Below are 26,983 nucleotides of genomic sequence, written 5' to 3'. Positions count from 1 at the left end.
TAAATCCCACAATGTGGAGGCAAGCATTGCCATCTTGGAGGACATAGTTCGGTCCCAGACTGTGGAGATATGGGACCTGCCACTGGTTGCAGAGCCTCTTCTTGATATCTCTGCATTGCGATTGCTACCAGTGAGAACACGCCTCGTTTTTTCATTGAGGAAGATTCTGCCCCACACCATCACTTTGACACTATGATCCAACTGCTGTAGTCAGAATCTGGACGTAACAACGCTGAACATAACATTCCTCCAGATGTTCAGGTTCTAGTGCACATGTTACCGACACCAGCGCAAAAAGGCTTGATGGTGTACACCAGTCATGGCACCAGAATCTCAGAACAGATTAAACTGTTTGGCATTGACAGACAAGATCTGACAAGTCTCACACTCAACACTGCTCAAACCAAAAATGCATTGTCCTTAAAAATGTGGCTTCATTTAAGGGGAAATAAAGTTTCCAATCATATCATATCAAATTTATTTGTATAAATTTCCGTACTTTTTGTGCTAAGTTTATTTAATTTAAAATTATGGTGAAAAAGAGGTATGATAAATTGTGAGCTTGGAATATTTACAGGAAGATATTATATTAATAAATCAGAGATAATAAACACAGAAAAGTATGTCTGTGTGCGTGTGTGTGTGTGTCTGTGTGTGTGTGTGTGTGTGTGTATGTGTGAAGACAAGGGAAAAAAAGGTGGAGGGGGGTGGTGGGGTGAACATGGGGAGAACAGGATGGCAGCTCCATCTGTCATACACAAGGAAGCCAGATCCAGCACCTGTGGTCACGCACACACACACACACACACACACACACACACACACACACACACACACACACACACACACACACACACACACACGCATGCATGAACACACACCATTTGGAGAGCAGAAGTTCCCAAAATAAACCAAATATCCAAATACACGCACACACATAGTTCCCCATCACAGATTTTATACAGACAGACAGGTGATGAGCTGCTGGAACGGACCGCTCTGCAGAAAGCAATGATGATAATGCAGATAATGATGCCATGCTGTGGTAAGGGCCAGGATATCAAGACCTCGAATGCATCTCCATAAAGTAAATGGAGATAAATGTGATAAGAGAAGGTCACAGGGGAATGAGCTTAAGTGCAGATGGCATCCAGCAAGAACGGCAGCCCAAAATTCTTTGGTTAAATCTGCAGGGGCATGCAGTAATTGATGATTGTCATTATTGTCAACAGAAGAATTGGTGTAATTTCAACAACAACAGAAAAAAAGTTTTAAATATAAAACGACAAGAAGGGAACATGCAGCCACAAGGTGGAGCTCCATGACAACTGTGTCTTCATCATGCTGACAAAATGAAGCGCTTCAGCTTGGTCCAAAGATCTCCCAGCGGACAAATACTGAACTTGTGCTGACTGACAACTGAGTCAGTGCAGAGACAATCAGATTACAGCATATAATGACTTAGATGTGACACCCCACTAATACACATCCTCCTCAGCTTTGGCTGCCAGCACTGAGAGCGGACGCAACTTACTCACAGACAGACACAGTACCACTACTGACAAAATAAAGACTTGATATATTAAAATAAACTGATAATCACACATGCCAGAGTTTTAAAAGGATGCATTAGTGCGGGAGACGACAGTGATGGGGACAAGTTAAAAAAAAGGAATTAAGAAAAGTGAAGAAGTGATATTAAAATCTGCTTATCCTTGTGAAAAAACCCTACATTCGTTACTACAATGTGATAGGAAGTAATTTGTCATTATCAGTGTGCATATAATTTTGTCTATTTAATGAAAAGACCATAATTATAATTTACCAGACACCAGTAAAGCTGACAATACACAGAACATCAATATAGAGCAGAAGGAAAAAGCATATACATTATGGATATGCATAGAGTGTGACCAACGAGTGTGTGTGTGTTAGAGAATACACAACAGTGTGCTCTCAGAGCTGTGCGAGTACAGAGACGCGAGCACTAATATGTGGACAGATACAGTCCAATCAACCAAAATAAAAAGATTACCAGGCTACGCGGTGCGATTAGGAGTGTGTGTGAGAGCGATAGAGCGTCAGAAAGGAAAGAAAGACAAAGCGGGGGGAGGCAGACAGACGCAGAGTGAGTGCAGAACAGAGATAGTAATGGGCCTCATTACTAAAAAATGGGACAAGCATTCGACTGAATCCCCTGCATGCACAGTTCTGCAAAAGTATTCTCCTGGTACAAAGAAAGGCTCTGTGCATGGAAGCAAATTTAGGGCAGTATCCGTGACTTCTAAGTACTTTCGAAAGAGGCCCATCTAATTCTGAAGTCATAGAAAAAGTTCCCCTTTCTAGCTGTCTGCGTCACCTTGACCAGCACCACAGAAAGTCATCAGCTCCAAACATAGTAGTGATGGGTCGTTCGCGAACGAAATGGCTCTTAGAGCCGGCTCTTTGACGTGAACGACGCGAGCCGGCTCCTTATCGCGAGCCGTCACGTGGGTTTTTTTTTTTCTTTCTCTCAGCCTCTCTCTCGCACTTTTTTTCCGCTTCACTCTGCACGCGAGCCTTGTGCTTTACGCTGGGCAGAGGGGGGAGGGGCGGTAGTTACACTCAGTAGCACAGGAACAGAGCCAGAGGGAGAGAAAGAGAGCCAGGGACAACAACATTAGAAAGGTATAGTAATCATCCACAACTATTTTCGGTTGCAGATGATAAAGGATTGAGAAAGTTTATTCATGCGGGCCCATATGACAGAGAATATGCATGTTCTTTTAGTTTTCATATTATAATTTATATTTAATTGTGTTGTGGTTTGCAGTGTTTTGTGTTCTTTTCACTTTAAATTTGTGAAAGGAAAAAGCTGAAAATTTAAATAGTTAAAACTTGAAATGTGAATAGTTGATTTTTGTATTATATGATTTATTTATTACATTTTATGTGGAGTGAATAAATAAAAGTATATTTACGGTGGCCCCTAGAGACAAAGCACATACAAACTTCAAATCACGTACGAACTCTGAAGCATGTACAAACTCCAAAACACGTAAAAACACGTACAAACTCCAAAACACGTAAAAACACATACAAACTCAGAAGCATATAAAAACTCAGAAGCATATAAAAACTCAGAAGCACATAAAAACTCAAAACACGTACAAAAGACAACAGAAGTGCTCCAGGATGCTGGGCGCAGTGTTGAGCCTTTGTTATCTTGTGGCTACACAAGCCAGCAAGTACCAACGACCGGATTTGGTGTGTGGTAATAACAGGTAAATGAACTTTTTTTTAAATTATTTGAATATATATATGAGTGCCTGTGTATAAATACACAAACAATGCACACATGCTTTCAATTGTGTAATTTAAGTGATCTAGTAGCTCTGCTTTGGAAGTTCAGTTCATGCTAGAAATGTGTTTTGGAGTTTGTACGTGTTTTGTCTCTAGGGGCCACCGCATATATTTATATATAAACATATATAAATAAAACCACTTGTTTTTACGTTAGTAATTCCTTTTGTGCATAATTTTATATTATTGTTAATAATAAATTAATTAAAGCAACAAAACAACCTGAAGAGCCGGTTCGGAGCCGAAAGAGCCGGCTCTTTTTAGTGAGCCGAACCGAAAGAGCCGGGTCTCTAAAAAGAGCCGGAAATCCCATCACTAAAACATAGAAGGTAGAGTAATGAGACCCCATTGCAGAATAAAATCTCAATATGTTTTGCGGATTATCACCCTATCAACAATAGGACTGTAATATTAGATCAATTTAGACAATATCAGTGAACATCAGAGATGTGATGGCAGCTAATTAAACAGGTTTTTTTGCTGTAAATATTTGGGTTAGGTTAGTTTGAAAACTTCAAGCTTTCCAACAATACATTCCTATAGACAGGGGTGCACATAAGTGGTTCGCAGGTGTGCATGCGCTGTCAAAACAAAAGATGCCCACCAGATAAGAAGTTGCAACACGCGTTTGCGTACATAAGATTTTCTGGAGGGGGACAGCTGGCTTCAAACAAATGCCAGCTCACCTCCTGCAACCACTTTTCTGAGAATACGTGCTTCTTTTGCGTTCCGGACTCCTTCTGACATTTCTCTGGAGGTGGAGGAACACCAAAGTAATTGCTTAAAGGAGCTTCTTTGACATCTTTACCTCTAAACAAATGTGTGTCCTCCTCCAGAAAATCCTATGTACGCAGACGCGCGTTGCAACTTCTTATCTGGTGCGTGTCTTTTGTTTTGACAGCGCATGTGCACCTGCGGACCACTTATGTGCACCATCTTGACTTTCAGTTTACTACGTTTTCTGCTTTTTTAAAACAAAATCTGCTTTTAATAGCTGAAGAATAACACATCTTTTTCATATTCTGGCAACTCAAAGCATTTGGAAAATATTGTGGTCTTGGTTAAATACTGAAAAGACCAACCAGGGCTGGAGGGATGAATATGTTTATTTTACTAATGTGAGCCACAACCGCATAGCCCTTCTCAAAATGGTTTTGTGGCCGAAAACTAACAACACACATTGATCAGAATGTGAACCACACCCTGCAAATCTGGAATCAATTTTAACATGTTGCTTAATGGAAAAAAACAATCCAACAAAACACTGCTGTGTATATACCTAATAATAGGAATTATACCAAATTATTAAGGGAGACCCATGATGCTCACTTCCGCCTACTTTACTAGAGTAGCTTTGCATGATTCACAGGGACAATAGTCTTGATTTATACAACACTGAACCTTGCTGCAACCCCTCAGTTCATCTGCTGTCTGAAAAAAGCTCTTTCAGCTCCCTTCTTTAATGACCTTTAAGTCAACTTTCTCCTGATTGGCTGTCTCTCTTAAACTGGTTTGAACATCAGGTTCAACATGTGTCTGAAGTGACCCTTTGGTACAGAGTCAAGAGCGCATAAAAACTATGAAAAAAGCAGCATTCATGCTCATGTATCATTTTGCCCGTATAAATACAGAAAAGCATTATAGATACTGCAAACACGACAAAATCCTGAGCTGTCATGTGAGGCATTAGCAACTGACTCATGCATGAATATATACAGTGCTAGCTTCAGGTATGACACTATGTTTATCTGTGTTGTAGAGTCAAAGTCACAGAGACAGGCGGCCAGGGTTAGTTACCTGAGCAGGCGTGATGTGTGTATGAGTGACATATCCATGAACGTGTTGAATCTGAGATAGCTGACGCTCCGCCACCTGAACCAACTCCGCTCCCCGGAGGTCATTGTGGCGACCGAGAGAGCCGTCCCTCCCCAGTGACCGTTCCCTTTCTCTCTCCATGGTTCCAGCACTCCCTTCATCTCTCCTCCAGGTTCCTCCCTCCCTACCCAGGGTCCCTCCATCCCTCCCCAGGGTACTTCCTTCCCTCAGCTCTCTGGCTACTCCCATTTGGTGATGCTGGCAGGGGTGATGGTGGAGTTTTGGGGCACCTGGTGATGCCCCTTCCTCTTCTTGACACCGATACTTCTACAGTCAGAATGGAGGGGAAAAAATGCGAGGAGGGAGGAAACCAGAGGGAAATTCGAAGGAAAAGCAAGTAAGGGCAAGGAAAAGACCCCCAGAGACACAGGAGCAACAGGGCAGAAATGGTTGGAAAGATGGAATATAGTAAGATGGGATAAAAGGAGGAGAAAAAAGGAAAAAGAGGAAGAAAGAGATTAAGTTTGAAGACAAGTTCAGAAGCAGAAAAGCTTCAGTAAAGCTGGAAAAGAAGAAAGCATTAGTGCAAATCCGCAACCAGAATAAAAAAGCATAGCAGAGCACGAGTGTGCGTGCACACATGCATGTGTAATGAGATGTTTTTGTAGTACAGTTTGTGTGTGTAAGCACATGGCCCAGTCCAGGTGTACACTCAGCATGGGAGTAATTGTTTCCTGAGCTTTCCATATCATACACATGTGAACGTGAGCACACACACACACACATACACACACACATATAGAGGAAAGAACAGAAGTTTGCTGGCAAAATAAGATGCAAAACTGAATAAGGACAGTGAGTAGTTGACTGACTGCCTCAGGGAAAAACTGTTTCTTTCTATCCTTGTCATCGCTCTATACCTTCATCACGCCTCTATGCCTTCCACATCTATGACTCTCACTGCACAAAGTCTTATGAGTTTCTCTCCTTGCTCTGATTCCACATTCCCACACACTCTCACTGGCTTCCTTTTAATCTTTTTTTTTAAGTATTTGATGATGTTTCTGCCTAACTGGACAGAGTAAAGCAGAGAGAGTTGGTGAAGCATGTGGGGGAGGGATGCCGGGTCCTTTGCTAGTTTTTGAATCTATGACAGTTTGTGTATACTGTGTAAAAACTGAGCCAGCTGAGCAGCAAGAAAAGGGACACGCTCCTGTACACTGATTAGGTGGATCTGGCTAAAATCCTTTATCCCTCATTAATTTTGCTGTTAAAATCTAAACCAACCGCAAAAAGAAGATACTGATAAAGAGGCACAAATGGGTTTTAAAGCTTCAAGACAAATGGAACTTGAATAAATAATTTCCCCCAGGGATCAATAAAGTATTCTGATTCTGATTCTGATTCTGAATCCTCCGATCATATCATGATAACAGAGTAATTTCAGCTAATATAGCAAGTCAAGTCAAAAACAAATAATCTAAATAGAATCTAGTTCCACATAATATATTATGGGCTTTGGACTCGCAGCTTGAGCCAAACCCTGGTGTGAAATTGAAGTCAGAATGGATTGCATACAGTGTGAAAAGCTCCTTTAAGAGGTTTGTTGCTCTCCCAGGGTAGACTACTTGGCAGCTAACTGCATGCAGACTCAGTGTACTGCTCCTATAGCAAGACATACACCAGTTGAGAAGTTTACTAATGGCATGTCTAAAGGCAAGAATGGGCACATTTAATATATCAGAGTTTTCTCTGATATATTAAATGTGCCCATTCTTGCCTCCACAGGGGCAGGAAAGACGCTTGTTTGACTCTTATTTTCTCTCTACTTCTGACTGACATGCTTTTGGTCTTAGCCGTCAGCACATTTCTGTTCACTTCCACCAACCATTAACGCTGCAGTCTTTCAAGACTCATACAAAATACTTTAAAAAGTGTTAATTTTTAACTCCACATATTTATTCTGGCCCTCAAATATTTCTGATGTACTGCACTTCTGTGTTGGCTTTATTTTTCAAACCAGGAAGTTACATACATCTTTTACACTTTTTGCTGAAACCTATGCTTTTGGCAGCTGACATATGCTGACCATATTATTTCTATTTTTGTCCAAGTTTAATATGTATATCACTGCTGTGATAGTGGTGAGGTAGAGAGCGTACAGCCCGATCCGGTGGGGAGGTGTGGGATGCCAGATCGGGCGCCCCTCCTCTCTGCTCTCTCCTATCTTGTCACTTTTTTCTTACTTCCTTCTATCACCTTTTCTATCCCTGTGAAGAAGTGAGGCTTCATAAATATTAAAGAGGTAAGTATTATTTCTCAGTTGCAGTGAATTGATAGAAGAAAATAAATTGTAGAAAACTAAACAGAAGAAAGTAGAAGAGAAATAACAATTTAACATAAATCAGTGACGCACTCCAGGGCCTGGTCAACCCTGGCAAGGCTTCCTTGGATGAGGGTGTCTAGTGATAATGGTCGAAACACCCGATGAATTCAAGGTCTACTACTGACGATGTGTCTCAGTTTTTAATAAGATAATCTAGATCAGATCTCTAATCCCTAAACATAACCAAGGAAAGTTAAAAATGGCAGATTAGCTTGGGATGAAGGACTCAAATACCCTGTGAAGTTGAGGCACACAACGATGTGTCCCGTTGGTGAAGTTTCTGGGCTGCCTTTCCTCACAACAGCCAACCCTCAAGACTGTCTCCATTGGAAGCAACGCATTATCAGGGATCGTAGCATCAATTCTTTTTACTGAATCAGAACTAAAGCTATACATCTCACAGAAAATAAGGAAGATTGTGAGAGTTCCTGTTAAGGCTCTGTCAGAATTTAGGAGCTAGGTACCACAAATGTGAAATAGAGCTAAATCTTTATCTCTGTTCTTGAATTTTGGGACAGAAAAGACAGAAAATTTCTGTTTGCTTGTGTTTATGTGTTTTGTCCTTGGAATAAACCGTAATAAACCCAAAGAGATCCAGTTGCCTTGTTGCCTTCGTTTTCAAGCTCTCAAGACTTCAACGACATAGATGACAAAGAACCTACACAGAGACAGAGAGTTGTCTTTATTTTGTCTTGTCTCACTGTCTTGATTGTCGTCACTGGTTTCTTGTTTTCTTGTTACCCAGCTGTTTCCACTCTCTGTGTTAGCTCTCAGTGGTCATTGTATAAATAGCTGTGCCTTTTCATTTGTCCCTCTTTACTGTGTACCTGCCTGTCTGTGTCCCATATGTTTTCCAGATCTTTGTTATGTTGTTTTCTGAGCCCTGTTTGCATTTGCTTTTAACTCTGTCTCACCATATCTTGCATTGAGGTCTTGACGTACTGAAAGGCAAAAAAAGGTGAGTGGGACATTTTATCTACTAATATATAAGAATACAATAAGCTAGGCTGCTAAGCTTAGCAGCTAAGACAGCAAAGAGAAAGCACTAAGAGTTTCCTTAGACTTAAACTTCTTGTCAAAGTTTTGGTGATGAATATATGGCACCCAGAATAATAACCATACAGTTTGAGGGAGATAGGTTAGAAATGGCTTTAGGTTGGGCATTTGGATAATGCTCTATGTCAATACAATGTCGTAGTAAACTACAGGAACAAGTGTGACTGTGTGATTTATTGTAGAGCTCCCACTGTGACTCTACAGTAACTACACAGCCCACAGTGCTAATTAAACTTCTTTCCCAAGAGAGTATTTTAGACAGTTTGTGCAGATCTGAGCACACTGTTAAAAACTGTTACTATGAATTATTCAGTATCAAATCTGATATACTCCTAATTCAACAGACTAAACATTAGTTCATTCAAGAAATGTAACCAATACATTAACACACCGATTATAACAACTATTAGCTGACAAGGGCTCACCAGAGCATCAGCGCACTAAAGCACTATCACTACATTTGACCCTGCAGCTGACTGCCATCTTGGTCAGCAACAAGATGCCAAATCTATTCTGGATATTGTGTTCAGAGGCTGTGAGTGGGTGGCTGCTTTTCACAGGAGAGCACAGAACAGTATCAGCTAATTTCTGAGAATTCAAATGGACAAGGCTGTGTGTATGTGTGCACCCTGTCTTGTACACCCCCCCTTACATACTTTAACCTCATTTACACCAGGATAAGGAATAAACACCGTTGTGATCTGACTCGATCTCAAGACTTTCAGCATATTTCATTTCCTCTCCAGCGCTTGCTAAGATCTTCCTGCTAATTAGTCAGAAATGCCTCAGAATGCTCCTGAAAGCAGCGTCTGAACAGCCAGGCGCTAGGACCATGAAGAGGCTCTGGCTCACACTGTTGTCACAACACTGCCTCTACTGCCCTCTGCACTCGCGCACACACATACTCAGTCATAATCCTATATTCTGTGTTTTTATTTTTCGCATGGCACAAGAACACCTCTGAATGAATGGATGCATGAATGAACAGAGACACCAAATAGGTCTCTTTTCACATCAGTGTGTGGGTTTCTGGCTGCTTGGCTATTAGCAGCTGAGCATTCCTAATCAGGACTAGGACTGTGCCTGCAGAAAGCCCGCTGACCACACACACATACACACACAGAAGCAGAAAGACAGGCGTGCGCACTGAGACTGTCATGTGTTAGTGTGTCAGCCAGTCTTGCATAGCCAGAAAAACGTGACTAGATAGGGAGCAGATTCAGCATCCTAGTACATGTTTATGTGTTAGTTTGTGTGTGTTTGAGTGTGAGTGTGTGCGCGTGTATGTGCGCAGCGTAAAGCCAGGCATTAGTCACGCTTGGTGAGATATGAAAGAGCAGGGGATCCTCTGCCGTAAGGAACTTCTCACACACACACATGTGCCTTCATCCTTCTCTCTTTTCTCCCACATCTCGCTCTCTCTCTAATAGTTCACTGGAATCAAGCATAAAGCAATTATTTCCAGAGAAAAGGTGATGACCACACTGATTTATCAACAAAGGCAGCAAGAGAACAAATGGTTAAACAAAATGTTACTCGATCAATAAATCAATGGATACATTTGTCAAAGAAATTGCTTTTTCTCAGCTTGTACAACAATTATGACAGCTTACAAATGATTTTCTATCCGCACACTATTGATATATTTTCAATAGCCTCTGATAAAAATGTAATTATTATGAACAACATGAATATGAAGCAAAAATTATACTATTGAAAGCCTCGATGGCATTAAGAGGAGGACTGCATAAAAACACGTGATGAAATTAAGCATGCAGCTGAGAAGGTAAAGTAACATTAGCTGCTGTTTAGTCAATAATGTCTGTCAAAGCTAAAATATGTGATCTAAGAATTAAAATATGTTTTTACAGAAGATTTCCCTCGCATGACTTCACAGTGACTGAATTGTCTCCAGCAAAAACACAGGCCTTAAAAGAAAGAGAGGAACACATTCATCTATTTTGAATGTGTTCAAATGTCTGACCTAGTTAAGGTGACTTTGATTTATCTTCTCAGGCACTTAAACAACATCCAAAATGGACACATTGCTTGCAAGGTAAAAGCGGCAACAGTTCATGTATTTAAAATATACTCTCCCTTGCTTTTAGCTAGCTTTAGATGGTAGCTTGAGATGGCCAGCAATAGCCAGTCACTGCTCACATGCAACTATAAGGTATTTTGAGATGCTTTTTGATTCAAAGGTAGGAAGTGGTGCAGATGGAAGCAGAAGCGCTGTAAGTGGGCCAGGCTGCTGACTAAGCTAAAGGCTAGCCCAAGCAGATCAGCTGTTCCCCTGCTTTTTTCAGCCAACTTTTGGTCAGAGCAAAAAAAAAAGTTAGACTTTCTCACGCTAGGAGTGAGTATACAAAACATTAGACACTGTCCTGCTTTCATCTTACCAAAACCTGACCTAGTAAGTTGACAGAGAGTCCAGGTCAGGAAAGGGTGGACTCCATAGTTGTGCACCAATTGCTCTGTAATTATTCAGTGGCAAAAGAATATATTACAGTGGCATGATCATCAGTTGACCACTATGCTTTCTATTGTAGCAGTCCCTTAATGTTTGGCTGACTGGCTAGTTTTTATGATGCCACATCAAGCTAATATAACTTCTAAGACTGATTTCTGCTCTATTGTGTACACTGTGGCTGTTTGATGCAGGAATTACTTATCTCTCATCGCTGTTCGAGGCTTTTAGTAAGTTAGGAAAGTGAATGGTACATTCAAAAGCCCATCTGAAGCTCATGTAATATTCAGTTATCTGTTGTTGTGTTCAAACTTACAGCCCAACAAATTTTGAACATTTAACCTGTAACTAGTGGCCAAAAAAGCTGCTATTTGCGATGCTACTGTTTGTTATATTATTATAGACCATCGGCTAATATTAGCTATTTGCCAATTTATTTGAATCTGTATTAATAAATTAAAATTAAAACGCAAAGAGGAGTTCTGAGAAACACCCTGCAAACATGTTTTTTTGTGTTGACCACCCTCTGGTGTTGGTAAGACATGTTTGGAATGTCAAACAGAAAAAGCAGCTGATCAGACGAAGGTCAGGCAAAGCGTAAACAAGCAAATGAATAACTACACATGACAAATATTAGGGAAATCGCTTTATGTTTCAATATTTTGAAAGAAATATATGTTTTGGAATATAACAATAAAAATCTTATTTTAAATTTTATCAAATCACCAAATATTGCAGGAGTGTAATTATGCATTATGACATATGCAAATACTGTGCACATATACGTATTTGGAAAACTGCACCTGAAAGATGGAAGCTTTACTACAACAACACAGTTTTTCTAAAATCTCAGAAACATCATACTAACCGTGCAACTTTCTTCTTCTCCTCAGGATACACTCAGTTTTCACCCTGTCCAGATTTACTCCCAGAGGACAAAACTACAGCTCTTATTGCACCCACACCCGTGTTGACTCGGGCTCCTTCTCTAAAGCTCCAGTCTAACAGTTGTCTCCTGGCCTCCCTCTATCTAGCAGGCTGTCATACTGAGGTGATCTAATAGGACAGAAGTGAAGTCCATACACTTTATTATGGCCTAACTGCTGAACTGTACAAAAGCAAGCCAAGCATGCACACACACAAATACTTTCAAAGACCAATGCTCCTACTGCATCTTCTTGAATCGCAGTAGCGTACATCTCTTTGTAAAATAAACTGCCTCAAAGTTTTTCACATTCAAATAAAACTAAACTAAAACTATCATGACTGATAATTTTCTCCCCTTGTGTCTCAAACCCCTTTCTCAAGATCAGGTCTACTTTTCACTATTTAGGCAAGTGTACAGACCCATTTATGAAGCCATTTTGGGGTTTGCTGCGTGTTTAATGACTATTCAAAGATGCAGCACAGTGTACTAACACTTCCTCCACATCAAAGCACTGCTCCTGAAGCGCTTGGGTGGAGCTTTAATATTTCATATGTTGATTTTCCACTCAACTGTTTCAGAGTACTTGGTACGACTATGATTGCCAATTTTAGCCCAAGCTTATTCGTTTAGCACAGGTTAGTGTTATGTAACTAACAACAAAGTATAATGGTGACAAATGTATTCATTTAATAATGGATTAGAAATGAACTCTGAAGCCTTTCACATTCAAAAAGGAATGAACTAAAACATTGTAGCAATATCTAGAATACAGCTCTACTGACAAACAAAAGAAGGGACACATAACATTGTCTAAGTATTTTCAGCCTTGCAGGTGTGTGAGGCTGTCCCAGCATGCACCATGGAAAATACAGGATGTTCCCTCGCAGTGCAAGAGGGTTATTATATGCTTAAGATGCGTTAAGAAAATCTCTAGGTATAACACTTTAAAATATGATGTCAACATTCATGCTCCTGGTATATGTTGAAAAGTCAACTGATAGGGTTGCAAACTATATATTTGGTAAGCTTTATAAGTAAGAAAGCTAAAGAATCAACTTGGCAAAAGCAGCAAGAAATTGCAGAAGTGTAATATCCTGATGTGTAGGAGTGTATCACTTAGGCCATCGACTGATGTGGGCTGGCACTGAGATCAGCTGATCTGTTGGGTTTGCGGCTTAGCTTGACTTTGTGACCTGCCTGAAGTAACACTTTACTTACTGGATGTTTTCTTAACTGGGAATCTTTAACAGAAATATAATGTGTAAGCTGAGAGGCCTCACCAGCAAACAGGACAAAGACTTTTTTAATGATTGCTCTTGACAAGTCAGTTTTAGCTTTGAATATTTTCAGAAGTTACCGTAAATTGATATATTATGAGGTCAGTATGCTACTTGGGCAAATAATTAAAGATCAATCACAAAACAGCAGTCAGATAGTGAAAACAATCATAAGTTTTAGGCCAAAACCAACTATTAAGTTCTCATTCTCAATGATAATTAAAGTAACAGACCATCATACCAAAGATATCAAAATTACGTCTGCATTTAGATACGATAGTCTAAAATGAGGCCCTGCGTACTATGCGTGATCTCTAAATGAACTGAAAAGGCACGTATTAGCTGCTCACATTTGCAGTATCAGGAATTAAGAGGAAGATGTTGGTAATAAGCTGCCTGTAGACCTTGTAATATCAAATCAGACAGCAGAAAACAAACCTGCCTCTCTCTTTCTCTCTCTCGCTCTCTCACACAGACACACAGCTGGAGCTCTCTCGCTTTCTGTCTTGCTCTCTTTCCGGCTTCTAACTCTTACCTTAGTTTACCTTGCCTACAAGCCCATTAATAAACTTACTCATTACCTCTGCCCTTCTCTCTCAGCACATTTTGCCTAAGTCAGTGTCTCTCTCCCACAGTCCATAACTTCACCTGTGTGTCCCTCTAACTCTGCCGTACTCACAAACACAAACATGCATAGCTCTCTACCTACCTTGCATCCAAACATCAGAGATATGGTGTTGTTGGTGCATGCTACTTTGCAGTGGCACAACATGTGGCTAATGTTAGCTAGCTGGTCCCAGACTTGGGGGGCATCCTAGCCTTCATACACACATTTCACACTCACACACCTCCACACACTCACACAGACACATGCACACATGCACACGCATGTGTTCTATCTACCGCGCTCCATCCTGTCCCACAATCCCCCACTCTGCTGCCCTCCCACCCCCTGCCCACCCCCCACCGCCTGACTACGGTCCTCAGCTGTGGCAGGCCAGCGTCCTCTCCCTCACGCTCTTCATCGCTCCCATCATCTTCATCAGTGTAATCCTCATAGCTGGTCAGGATGCAGGGAGCACCATGGTCACTGTCTGCCCGTGTGTCAGCAAATGTATGTATGTATGTGAGTGTGTCAGAAAATGTTAGCACGTGTGTGTGTGTGTGTGTATGTGTGTCTGTGAGTGTGTTTTCAGTATGTTGTTATTGTCAGCATGTGTGGGTCAGTCTGTCTGTGTGTGTGCATGAATGAGTGTGTGAGTGCATCTGTGAGTGTGTAAGTATGGATGTGGTCTCTCTTGTCCTCCTCTGCAGCAGCAGTCCCAATCCTCTATCTCCTCTCTCTCTATCAGTGTGAGCAGTGTGAGTGTTTGCCTCTCTCGTTCTAACACTACCCTTCTCTCTCACTCTCTCGCTTTCTCTCTCCTGCTTGCTTTCTTTCGATGTCCCTCTCTCTCCCTCTGCTTGCCTTGTTCACTTTCCCTCGGTTTGCTCCACTGCCTCTCTTGGCCCGCCTTTCAACAGCGAGATCAATGAGCGAAAAGGAAAAGAAAGAAAGACAGAAAAAAAAGAAAGAGCAGAGACCTGATTGCAAAGGTAAACGGAGAATTAAAAATGTGTCTTCTCTCTCCCTGCATTTCTTTTACTCTTTGCACCTCTCTCACTTTCTCCCTGCTGCAGTAATGCTCTGATTTGTACATCCATACACTCCTATATGCACAGAGTGAGGAAGAGTAAGGAAATGATATAGTATTATAACGGCTAGTGAAAACTGAGCTGATAGAATATTGCACAATAAGGGAAACATAAAGAGTAAATAAGTGAGGCAGAGACAATGTTATTACATCATCCAGAGTCACAATCCATGATACATACATGCAAAGAAATACCACTGGAATAACTCGTTCATTTGACATTTGAACACAGCGCTGTTGTGCTGGTGGCACTGAGCCATTTGAAACCACAGGTGACAGTGTGATCACGGATCAGAGGAAACACGGTGTAAAAAAGTCATCAGATTTCCCAAAACACTAAAAACAGCTGAAAAAATTTGAATATAAAAAATGAACCTGCCTCTTGCTCACAAAGCAGAGCGCAGAAGCAGGCAAGGTGAAAATTTGGGTCTGACACACAGATGAATCATAAGAATCACAAAAATCATATTAAAGTTCTCATATCTAAGTGTTTTATTCTGAAAATAAGTTGGTCTTAACATCATCTTGTTTTGTGGTTTCCTACTTGCAAGCTACCCAGATCGCAGGTAGGGCTTTGGCTGTATCACACTGCCCACACTAATAATGCTACACAGTTTTATATGATTAAAAAAAGGTGTAATCTGATGAAAGTCCAGACATGTCTGAGAGCGAGAGCAGAGTCACAGCCTCCAATGACAATTTAGCTCCTAAAAATGTTCCTGCTAAAGGTGGAAACAACAAACTTGAGGCAAAAACCCACTGGGTGGGTAAAGGTGGGGTTTAAACCACTGGTTAAAAAGCTTGTCCCAATATACAACATCATTCATTTTTATTATGTTACAGTATTGTGCAGGGTCCTGAAGAGTTACAAGGTTATGTTACTTTAGTTATTGTTGAATTAAAGTGATCACATGACTTCAAGCGAATTCTACTGTTTTGGTCAGCTGACCACCAAAAAGTGCAACTTTCAAACTAGTTAAAATGCTTCAGTTCACTCTGTTGATTCAATCAGACAATGAACAGCACATAGTAGAAGTGCTGTTCATATGTGTGTGCTGCTCTAGGATGAAAGGTGAAAAACATATCTGTGCATGTCATAGCAGGTTTTAATACAGTGAAATATAGATATTTTTTAGCTCATAGCATCAATTATTTAATCTTCTACTAACTGCAACAATTGCAAGTGCACATTCATCATTTATGAGCTGTTGTTGCAGTCCGTTTTTTGATGACGTCATTCTGCATTGCAACAGCTGAGCAATTTTTACATCTGGACAATCCTGTGGGTTTTTGTAAAAAACCTGTTTGATGGTATTGCTGGTACATCTCCACAGTGACAGAGAGGGCTACTGTTATTGTTGGTGTAAACATGAGCAGGTTCCTTGCAAACACACTGTTAGTATGTAGTGGAAACTGAGATCCTTGCAAAACTATCTTACGAATAGAAGTCTTAACTCGAATGAATGAACAAATACGTCTAAAGAACCTATTAAAGTTATTAAAAAACAAAGCTACTATCAGCTGCTCCCTTATTTACAAAGAGGCACCACAGCAGGTCGCTCTGCATGAGTGATGTGGCATATTTTTACACCGTGCACAACCCCAAAGGGATATATGTGTCCTTTAGGGAAATATGTAAACCACTACCTATTACTATGTGTTTACTATACATATTAGGGTAAAGAACTCCATTAAAACTAAATATTCATTTAATAATACTATTTATTAAATAAATATTAAAAAATATTAAAGTCAGAACCGCTATAGTTAAAAGTAGTTATTTCTACCTAAAGTGCTATGTATTTGGTGTTTGTATTTGGCTCCATTCAGGGAACTCCTTGCATTTCCGTGGACATGCATGGAAAGCTGGAGTTGAGGAGAGCAGCAACAAGACCATGGCTGAACACAGAGCAGTTATGACTGACAACTGGTATGAGACTGATGTCTGTCTCGAGTTAGATACAGCATGGAAGGAGAAGCTTGGGTCAAGATAAGTTACAAAATGGCCTGCAGAAACCGTAAACAAGCGAAACCAACTTGAACCGTGTCCTCGATGCGATTTTTCAATTGGATGCTATGCCATCTGTTATCAGCTAAATAAAAACAGTGAGGTGGCCTCGAACTGAAATCTGCTGAGTTGCCAGGAAGAGCTTTGTGTTCTGCTTCAACTTATGCTGTGCACAGTTTTTGCCAATCCCCCACCCTTCGTATGTAAATTTAGCGCTGTAGTGGCCACAGTTTAACCTGTTACTTTCCCAATAAAGTCAAGGGGAAAACTTCCAGTTGTTTAGGGTTTTTTATTCCAGACCAATAGCAAATATATTCAATTCAGTCATATAAAAGATAAGCAGAATTAACGCTTTGCAGCGCTCAACTTGACCAACTTACTTGAATCAATTTACAACCATGTCTGTGCCGACTCATATAGTATGTAATAAAGAATTTGCAGGAATTTAACAGGTGGGCATCAAAGACAAAGACAGCAAGCACAAAAACATATTATTCACTTCTGCTCCCGTATTGAATAATGGTGAATTTAAAGCAAAACTGACCTCTGACCTCACCTTTTGGATAATAAAGAAGTCATCACTTCATCATTTTTTGCAACACAGCTTCAAAGAAAAGCTTTTGAACTGAGTGCCGGTGTTCTTGAGTTACAGCCAAAATATTTTGTGGCTGTTATACGTGACCATGAAATTCAAATAAGTTTATCCTTGAGTCCAAGGATAAACTTATTTTTAACAGAAAGACAGTCAATAGATTTAAAGAAATTCCTTCAAGACTTGGGTCACAGTTCAGCACATTTTCTTCTATTAATCAACTAATTGATCCACTAACAGATAAATTAACCACTAATTAATTTAGCTCCACAACAGCGTGTAGCTGTTTTACGTGTTGTAAATGCCAAGTCTGAGAACGGAGCAGGCAAATGGGGGGTAAAGGGCAGAGAAAGTCAAAGAAGTCAAAGCGTACTCCTTAATCAAGCTCTTGATGCTGATGGCTGAGCCATCTGGACCATCACACATGCAGACATGCAGACCTAGACACACGCAGTAGTCTCTCTGTGGTTGCCTTTGCCTTCTCACCTCCACTTGCAAACAAACAACACAGCATGAGAGAGAAAACAGAGAAGGCGAAACTGTGCACGAACAGAGGGGCTGAAGTGAACAAACGGTGACTCTGAGGTCACAGGGGCTAATTTTATAATACGGAATAGAGGAGAAGCAAAAGGAAAAATAAACTGATACCATCTTACGGTCATTTTATAGGCTTATTGGCAAACTAATCAAGCCACAGTTTAAGATTATGGCTGTATTTAAAACTGAGTGTTAGTAATGGCAAAATATTTTTAGATGCTATTCCAGCTGTACACAGATAAAGGAAGCACCTGGGTGAGCTAAAAAAGTTTAGAAGTTAATGCAGGTAGACAAGTCCTGTAAATAATGCAATGACACAAGAGGTTATTTTAAGCGTTTCATGGGAGAAACACTGTGTTTTGGATCCACTGTGAGATTTTTAAAAGCTATATTTCCTGGATGTCATTCTATAAACCATGTGATTATTGACACATTTCAAAACCTCCTAATTTATCCTAGTCTGGGAAAATTTGCATTTTTTTTGTAGTGAACCAGACTGCTGTTTTTATAGCTGTATATCCTGAATATACCCCAAATGCCCTTCTTTTCCTTTCCAATATTTACTGTGTTACGGTGATATTTTTTCAGTAGTGTGCAGAGCAGAAAATGTAAATTTCTCATTAACTAGATTTAGAGTGAGTCAGGACTGTGCGACATCACTGGATGAGTGAGAGATTGGCCATATACTACTACTAAGTTATTCTGGATTCATACACTAACGTCTTTCACGTCTCTCTTTCAGTCCAGAAACCTGAGACTGGATTTCTCCAGAAGTCAGCACAGGCTGAAGTGCCTGTCTTCAAATAGCCTTGGTTTTTGTGATAACCTCGCACGGAGACCAGCGATACAGTGAATCCCTCTGTGTTTGGCAAAGAGCAGATGGAGCTCCTGCTGATCTGTGTGCAACCACACACACAAACATGCATACATCTGGGATGACCTAAGGGGTTCTAGATCATATGGCTCACAGAATGTACTGGGAGAGTAAAGCTCACATCGGATCACAGACCAAATTTCCTGAAACACAGAAATAAAATAACAGCAGAACACAAAAAAGAAAGAAAGAAAGAAAGAAAGAAAGAAAGAAAGAAAGAAAGAAAGAAAGAAAGAAAGAAAGAAAGAAAGGAGGATGAAGGGAGTGAAGAAAAAGGAATAAATGACAAATGGGAAAAAGCAAGAGAGAGAGAGAGGATGCTACCTCATGAGCCTAGCAGGCATGCACTACATGTTAACATTAGTAGGTCAGCCAGCACAGAAATAACTACGCTGTGCGGATGTGTGTGTGTAATAACCTCATACACCCCCTTCCAGCCAATCGCTGTGGATTCTCCATTCTACAAGCCAACCAATTTAAAAAGGCACCATACATCAAGATTTTAAATATGGTCACATGATCACCTTTTACCAGCTGTATATTCAGTTTACACATGAGTGAATTCCCTTTAAAATAGAGCTCATTGTTTCCTCTAAAAGCTGAGTGAGGGCATCAGACTCCTGCTGAAACCTTGTAGCAGTAGCAAAATAAACACGAGGCAGAAATGAATTATAGGACATCTGCTGTTATCTGCTGAATATTTTATAATAAATAATGCCAAGGGACATGTCAGCTGACTGTGTGTTTAAATAGCAAACGTGGATGTTTTAAGTCACTGCAGAGAAACAATGTGAAACCCACTCATGTCACTGAATTTGTTAGACAGACAGTGCCACAATGTGGCAAAACACAGGCACTGCAGTACTTGGTTATTGTTCCTTATATATTTATATTTAGTTTTTAACACATCTGTCATCTATTCATGTAAATGTGGGGAAAAAACAAGTGAAATTTCTGACATGACAAATGTTCTTCCTTCTTCTTCTCAGGCATCGCCACAGTTGATCATCTGAATTTCACCCTATCTCTACCATCCTCTTCTGTCATCACTCTGCATGTTCTCCTTTACTGCATCCTTTACGTGAATCTTCTCTGTGATCTTTTCTCTTGTCTGCTTCCATATTCCGCATGCTTGGTCCAATTGAGGACACAGCACAAGGCTCAAAAGATGAGGACACTGTTGAAGAATTTGGGATTGTGGAAATGTTTTAGCTATTTAGTCATTTTATTTCTTTGGAACTGACCAAAGAATTTGGTTTTCCAGTTTGTTTGTGTTCTCCTGTAACACCTGAAAATTTTTCCTCATCACAATTAAGATTTTAGTTTATCATTTATGCCCCTGTTATTTATTTAAAATGATGTTATATTCAAGTTCTGCCCAGCCACGTCTTTCCCATTCGTCAGGAATCCTCTCACTCTCCTGGCTGTGGAAGACTCAGTCTGGTTAAAAGGTCCACCGCCCACTTTCCTTGATATCTCCATAGCACCACAGATAGGTCATCCGGGGGCAATCGCCTTTACACTCTTCATCCTCCATCATAGCTGCCCTCATTTCCTCCTAAAGAATCCTTTGGACTTCCTGATTCACTAGCTGTTCTCCATCCTTCCTCTCGCTCTCATTTTCTACATACATGAGCTCCTCAAAGTACTCCCTCCACTTTCCAAGCACACTTCCTTCACTCATTAGTTCATTTCCACCTCTATCCTTAATCACCCTAACCTGCTCTTTCCAGCTTGGACTCTCTTCCTTCAGCCTCACATAAAATGTAACTATAAGCCTTTGCCTTTGTCACCTCTCTCTTGTCCTGTCCTCCCAGTATTCCTGTCTACCTCCCAGAGTATCTCACTTTTCCTTTGTCAACCTCTTCGTTTGAACCACCAAGTCTTCGTGTCTTTTTCCTTTAACCAGAGGTTATACCAAATATCCTCTAGGCAGCTTCCCTCACCACGTTAGCTGTACTATCCAAGAGATCTCTCCCTTACCGACCAGATTTTGTCTCAACTGTTCCCTGAACATTTTTCAACTTACACTATTTAATCCTTGCCTCTAAGTTCATTGGCTACCATCCAGTGCTGCCTCCCCTGACCCAGACTTGCAGTCTCATATCGCTTTTAGATTGGAGCAGATTCCTTCACTCTTATGCATCAATGAACTTTCCTCTCTCTTCCTGAAATATGTGTTCACCACAACCATTTCTATCCTTTTCACAAAATCCACTGCCATCCTTTACACCATAGCTACCCAACTCCATCTCACCCCTGTTCCCTTCACCTACATGTCCACTGAAGTCTGCTTCAATCACCGCTCTGCACTAAGCAGGAACTACATTAAAAGCAAAGAATTCATTTAAACAAAAGGCCACGTTTCCTTAATTGTGACTGTCTGAAGCAGCATTCAAATAATTCTGATTATCAGAGGTTTCTTTAATTAAATCAACTTGGAGTTATTGTCCACCAGCTTCTAGCAGAAAGTGAAAATATCAGAAATCCAAACGTTGTTCTAAACAATGTCAAATCAAGATGAGACAGAAGGGCAGTACATGGGACTTCAGAACCTTTTTGATTATTGAATCATTAATATGCAAAAACAACCAGGAACAGCAAAAAGAGAGGATCAATACACTGAACTTTGTTCACTGACGCACAAAAAAAGTTGCTTCAGAGTTTGCTTGTCTAAAGAAGGAGAGGTCTCTAAACAATTCCTTAAAAGTTACCTGCTTAGAGTTGGATAAGGTCAGATTACACTACCTTGTAAAAGCATCTACAAAGAGTCGCAGACACTGCAGATTAGTAGTTGATCTTAAGGCACTACTTTTTAGTTATTCGTGACAATTTCAGTGTACAAGGACATCAATATAGAGCCACACATGGACCCGTAGATTTAAAATAGTAAGAGAAGAAGGTCTGAGTGATTAAAATCACAAAGGTTCAAAGCAACAATTGCAGAGGTAACAGGGTTATTTCAGTTTGGAGGTGTTTAGCCTTCTTTGGAATTAGACAAGTGACCTGAATCCAAAAAAAGGTTAACACTGCAGCAGGATAATGAGCCAAAAACACACCCCGAAGCTTTACAAGAAACAGCCGAAGACCAGCGAAAACCAGTGAGCGCTGACTGTCACAGATTTTCCTCCACAGTTACCAGTCACAGACTGGCAAAGCCAAACATTCCTAATATCACAACACTGACAGATTATGCTGGAATAAAAATGTACAGGACATAACTTTAAGATATAAAATACTCTGAAATTCATGCAAATTATTTAAATAATCAGCTATTAAATTGTAATATTAAAAAATATACATTTAACCAATGCATTATTAGATATCACTGGCTGACTGAAGGTACTAAGAAAGAAAAAAATAATCTATCATATAACCGGAGTAGGCTAATGCAAAAGTCAGGGATGTAAACTTGTCAAAGTTTCTGTGTCTTTAAGACACTCAACTGTAATTTTTAAATCTTATTTCTTCTGCACCCTTTGCATTTATAGTATTTGCTTCACTGCAGAATTCAAGTGTTCCTACAAAACAACTTTCTTATAACGTGAAACAAAGCATCTCTAAAATATAAATGAACACTGTGGTCATGTTTCAGCGTCGTCAAGGGAGCTTCACACCCATGAACAGCTCCTATTCAAGAAATTTTGGATGGATTTGGGTTGGCAATTATTTCCAGTTAGCTAGCACTGGATCACTTTCATTGACTACACTGCAGCATTCGATCCACTGTGGCCAATACTGATGCATATAAGTATATAGAGTGTTCCTAAGTACTTTAGAAGAATTTAGTTTAGTGGTTAGCATTCATGATTTAGCATTAGAATGCAGCTAAGTAATGTTAAAGCTGTAACCTCTGACCCTGTACTAATTCTTCTTAATTACTGAGCTCCTCTTGGTTTTCAGCCAGTTCCTGTACCTCCTAGTACCGCTGATATACTTCTGTGGAACTAATTCCAAGATAGTTTTTAAGCCTTGCATACATAGGTGTGTTAACCTACACTTTACCTAAGATATGGTTAAAAATGAGCTAAATACTGTGAAAAACTAGGCTGCAATAATAAAAATAGTCCTACTATATTGCATTCTTGTGTTAAAATGCATTTGCAGAATAAACAGAGGACATTTAATTATAGGTAAACATGTAATTCCACACCTGAGTTTAATGTCATATAATCCTTAAGCGTACCTAAATTGTGCATGCAATAACACACAACACATACAGAGGTAATGGACAGCTGGTTATTTATTACTAAAGTAAGTTACACCTTATTTGCCTCTGCTACTCAACTACAGTACAAATCTGTTTCTTCTATGTGAACTGCAAAGTCATAAAGTGTAATTGAAATAATATAATATACATTACATTGATTGAAACCGCAGAGTGGCAGTGCTCCATTTTCACAATTAGCCCACGTGGTGGCCCAGTAGTATCGGCTGTCCTACAGGCAGGCCAGTCCAGAGACATAGTCCAATTCTCTACAGGTGTGGGCCATACAGAGCCAAGACGACGTTTCACCAAACTGTAACAGCGGTCCTGAGTCGCTATATTCGTTCTACTGCAGATGCATGTCACTGGACTCAACTGTCCTACAGCTGCTTACAAAGTTCTCTCTCGCTCGTCTCTCCTCACATGGCTTCTCTGCTGATTACTCCGTCTGATGTTTGAGCCCTCCTCACAGTTACATCACGATGCCAGCTGGACAGCTGTTCAGATGGTAGGACTACAGAAAGGATTTATCATGGCCTTTTCCTGGCAATTGCAAGTAAAGTACCCCTGAAAAACTAGGCATGCAATGACTGCATGAAGTGTTCATGCAGCCATGGTCTTTTCTGGCTTTCTTTCCAAGGTCTTTGTGTATCTCATCATTTTTTTCTCTCTATCCTCCTCTTTGTCCATCCTAAAATAGTTCCACCTCTTTAAAGTCTATTAGCAGCCTAAGGTAAGCCTCTTAGGAGAGACTCTTGCTCTCTTGGTGCACAGAAGGCACTCAGTCAGACCAAACAATAATCAGTCACTAATAAAACCAGAGTGGGATTTAAGACTGGATATATCAGAGAGCAAAAGAGGATTGGGCAAGCTAGAGAGGAGAGTATTCATACACAGTTAAATACCCAGACTGCGTGACTCTGAAGACTAGGCAAAGATAACCCAAATAATATAAAATGCAGTTTTTCATTTAATTTATAAAGAGAAAAAATGTATCTGGCCCAATATGCAAAAGTAATTACACCCTAAACCTAAGAAGTGGTTTTGTCACACTTGGCAGCAAGAATTGCAATCAAGCTTTCGCGATGACTGCCAGTGAGCTTTTCACTGCTACTTCCTATTATTCTCCAGATTCCTTTGTGATGAATGATCTTGGAATCAGGCTGTATTTGGAAGTTTTTGGTAGAACTGACAGTTCTGCTAAAGTTAATCATAAACCCTTGGATTTGATTCTGTGCATACAGACAGAAGATCACGCTCCTAAGAGTTAATTTCATATAAATAAGCTCAGGATCTGGCAGACACATAGTATTTCTAGCTAAGGTGGCAGGACGACAGAGTAGTCAGCATGTTTACCTTTTACATAGACAGTAAGGTTCAAACCACCAAACGCCCAGACCACAATATATTAGGTGTAACTGTCAAGGCCAAATCCCTCTACACGCCCATAATGAAGACTATTTTCATAAGCCAGAAGCCATCTTCCAAACTTATGATCAAAATTATTTTCACTCTGTTCAAGATGTTGTTTTTAGTTTAAGAAGCTCTAGGACAAGCTGTGAGACTGGCAGGGAGACATTGATTTGAAACTTTATTGTAGGTTTTATGATGGTTTTTACTTTTTTGTGGGGTGTCTATTACTTTGAAATTACTGAGGGGAAAGAACATCTTCTGTAATTAATACAGTTCATCTTCAGCTACATGTATGCCCAGTTTTTGTGCTGAAAATAAGACACAGGAGAGACAGCTAAGTAGTTGGAGTAATGTTTGGAGTCTAAAAAAAGTGAGCAAAATCAGGAGAAAGTTGAGGACATAATTACACTGTACTGACAGGATCTCTCTCACGCATTCATTACTAATTAATTCTACTGGTACATTTCCATGCTACAGTAGTGTTTCGCCTGTCCGTACTATTGGCAGACTGATATACTTAAACTGTCTGAGAAAATAAAAAAATATGGGTGGAAGGTCTTAAATTGGTCATTTTTATCCCACTGCTCTGAAGTTGCTAGGCATCCATGGATATAAATGAAACACCTTAGGTGAGTAATTAAAAACAATATAATACTTGTATAACATGTTATATGTGTAAAAATGCTAAAAAAAAATTAGCCATTTGTTAGGTAATTGCCATGGAACATGATAACGTTATAATATCAGATACAGATAAGACCCTTCAAGGGTCTAAGATGTCCCAGTTTGGTCACTAAACTAAAGAAATAAACAAACAGAGAGTTAATGTTTTATATATTTACATTAGCTCCTTCTCTGTGTCTCAAATTGTGCACCTTCACTCGTGACTTTGGGTGCATAAAGGCAAGTACCACAGTACCCCTATGGTGTATTCATAAAAGTCAAAAACTGAGTTTTAATAGCTCAGTTGTTACAATCTTAGCTACATAGTGGCAAAAGAAGACGCTAGTTGCTAGCTGGAAGAAGCATATCTATTTTAGGCAAGTTATATGTGTTCTGATATGGCTTAGTTTTTATATCTTTTTTCAAATGTATGTGTTATGTATAAGAATTTGGTATTATATACAGAGGTTCAAGAATCAAATGTCCCCAAAAAACAGCAGGTAGCACAATAACTGCAGTCAAACCCTGCATCATTTCAGGAAAATGTACAACTCATAGTGTTGGATTTCAGACAGTGCTCTGTCAAAATCCTACAAAATACATGTTAATATCGCCTCTGTCAGTGCGCCCCAGGGCAGCTGTGGCTACAATGTAGCTTGCCATCACCAGTGTGTGAATGTGTGTGTGAATGGGTGGATGACTGGATGGCATCCAGTCGTGTCTCTATGTCTCAGTGTCTAGTCTGCTTCCTTCTGATTCTCCAACACGTTCTCACTCCCAAAGCATAACATTTTACACTAGGTGACAAATCGTCGATATATTAAACTTCCGGGTGCATGCACATGCACAGATCAGAAAAATTAGGAAACATGAGAACTATTTGGAATGAATCTAGACATGTGCATTTGTTTTACTTAAATCGCTTTGGAAAACAATATCTAATGTCATTAAAGTGCTGGTTAAGGTTAGGGATAAGGGTAGGGTTAGGGCTGGAATACATGGCTGGAACATGTATTACCACGAGAGCGTCATTCTACTGGATTTCATCCATAACCCGGCGCGTAGCATAGGAGCGTGGAATGTCACCTTTCGTGTTCCTCAGGAACACCTTGGGACGTGACAAATCGTCCGTATATTACGCCTCAGGAGTGAGAACGGGCTGGATTGTCTCATGTGTCCTGTTTTAACTTGACAGTCCCATGTCCTATGTCAGAGTACCTGGTTTTGCTTCCCCTTGCCTCATTATGCCTTATTCCTCACAGCTGTGTTTCCCTCCCGTTTCCCATTCTCTCATTACTCCCTTGTGTATTTAAGCCCTATGTTTTCCTTCCATCACCACCCCCATGTGCTGTGTTTGTTCTCTCCATGCTACTGGTATTTGCCAGTTCTCTGTTCCCAGTTTAGTTCCCTAGTTTCTTAGTGTTTTTGGTTTGAGTTTCATGTTTCTAGTTTCTTATTTTTGTTTTTGTTTTCTGTATTAGTGTAAGAGTTGTTCCTGCAATAAAACTGCCATTTTGAGTTTCCTCTCCATGTATGAGCCCTGTGTTTGGGTCCTACATCCTGCCTGCCACACAACAAACCATGACAGTAGGTAGTGTGCTCCATGATAGGGTACTTTTAGTACTTATTTGAGAAATGCAAAAATTTTAAGATTGTCGATTTTTTTGCAGTATACAAAACTTGAACTTTTTTTCTCAAGTCCACACACAAATATCTTTGTCACC

The 26,983-nt window shown here is 40.1% G+C and overlaps 1 protein-coding gene across 9 annotated transcripts in view; it reads right to left on the bottom strand.

Annotated features, from left to right (window-relative positions):
- Positions 1-26,983, bottom strand: part of LOC146649282 (discs large homolog 1-like protein) — a 111,623-nt gene that overhangs the window by 75,951 nt on the left and 8,689 nt on the right. For 5 of the 9 annotated variants that reach the window (XR_014908099.1, XM_085386075.1, XM_085386077.1 and 2 more), the window contains exon 5: positions 5,140-5,484. The exons of 3 other annotated variants lie outside the window; for them this stretch is intronic. Coding sequence is in view for 5 of the 6 variants with exons in the window: in XM_085386075.1 (XP_085242201.1) it covers positions 5,140-5,484 (345 nt within the window). In the remaining variant the exon portion in view is untranslated. Of the gene's footprint in view, positions 1-5,139; positions 5,485-13,980; positions 14,130-26,983 lie in introns of those variants that run through there. One more of the 9 variants, XM_085386083.1, reaches the window with a different exon arrangement.

The sequence above is a fragment of the Rhamphochromis longiceps genome, linkage group LG17 (genome assembly GCF_057381845.1).
Source record: "Rhamphochromis longiceps isolate RC_006_pf linkage group LG17, R_longiceps_female_GT1.1, whole genome shotgun sequence".
In the NCBI taxonomy this organism is placed as follows: domain Eukaryota; kingdom Metazoa; phylum Chordata; class Actinopteri; order Cichliformes; family Cichlidae; genus Rhamphochromis; species Rhamphochromis longiceps.
This window is presented reverse-complemented; position numbering and strand designations above follow the sequence as displayed.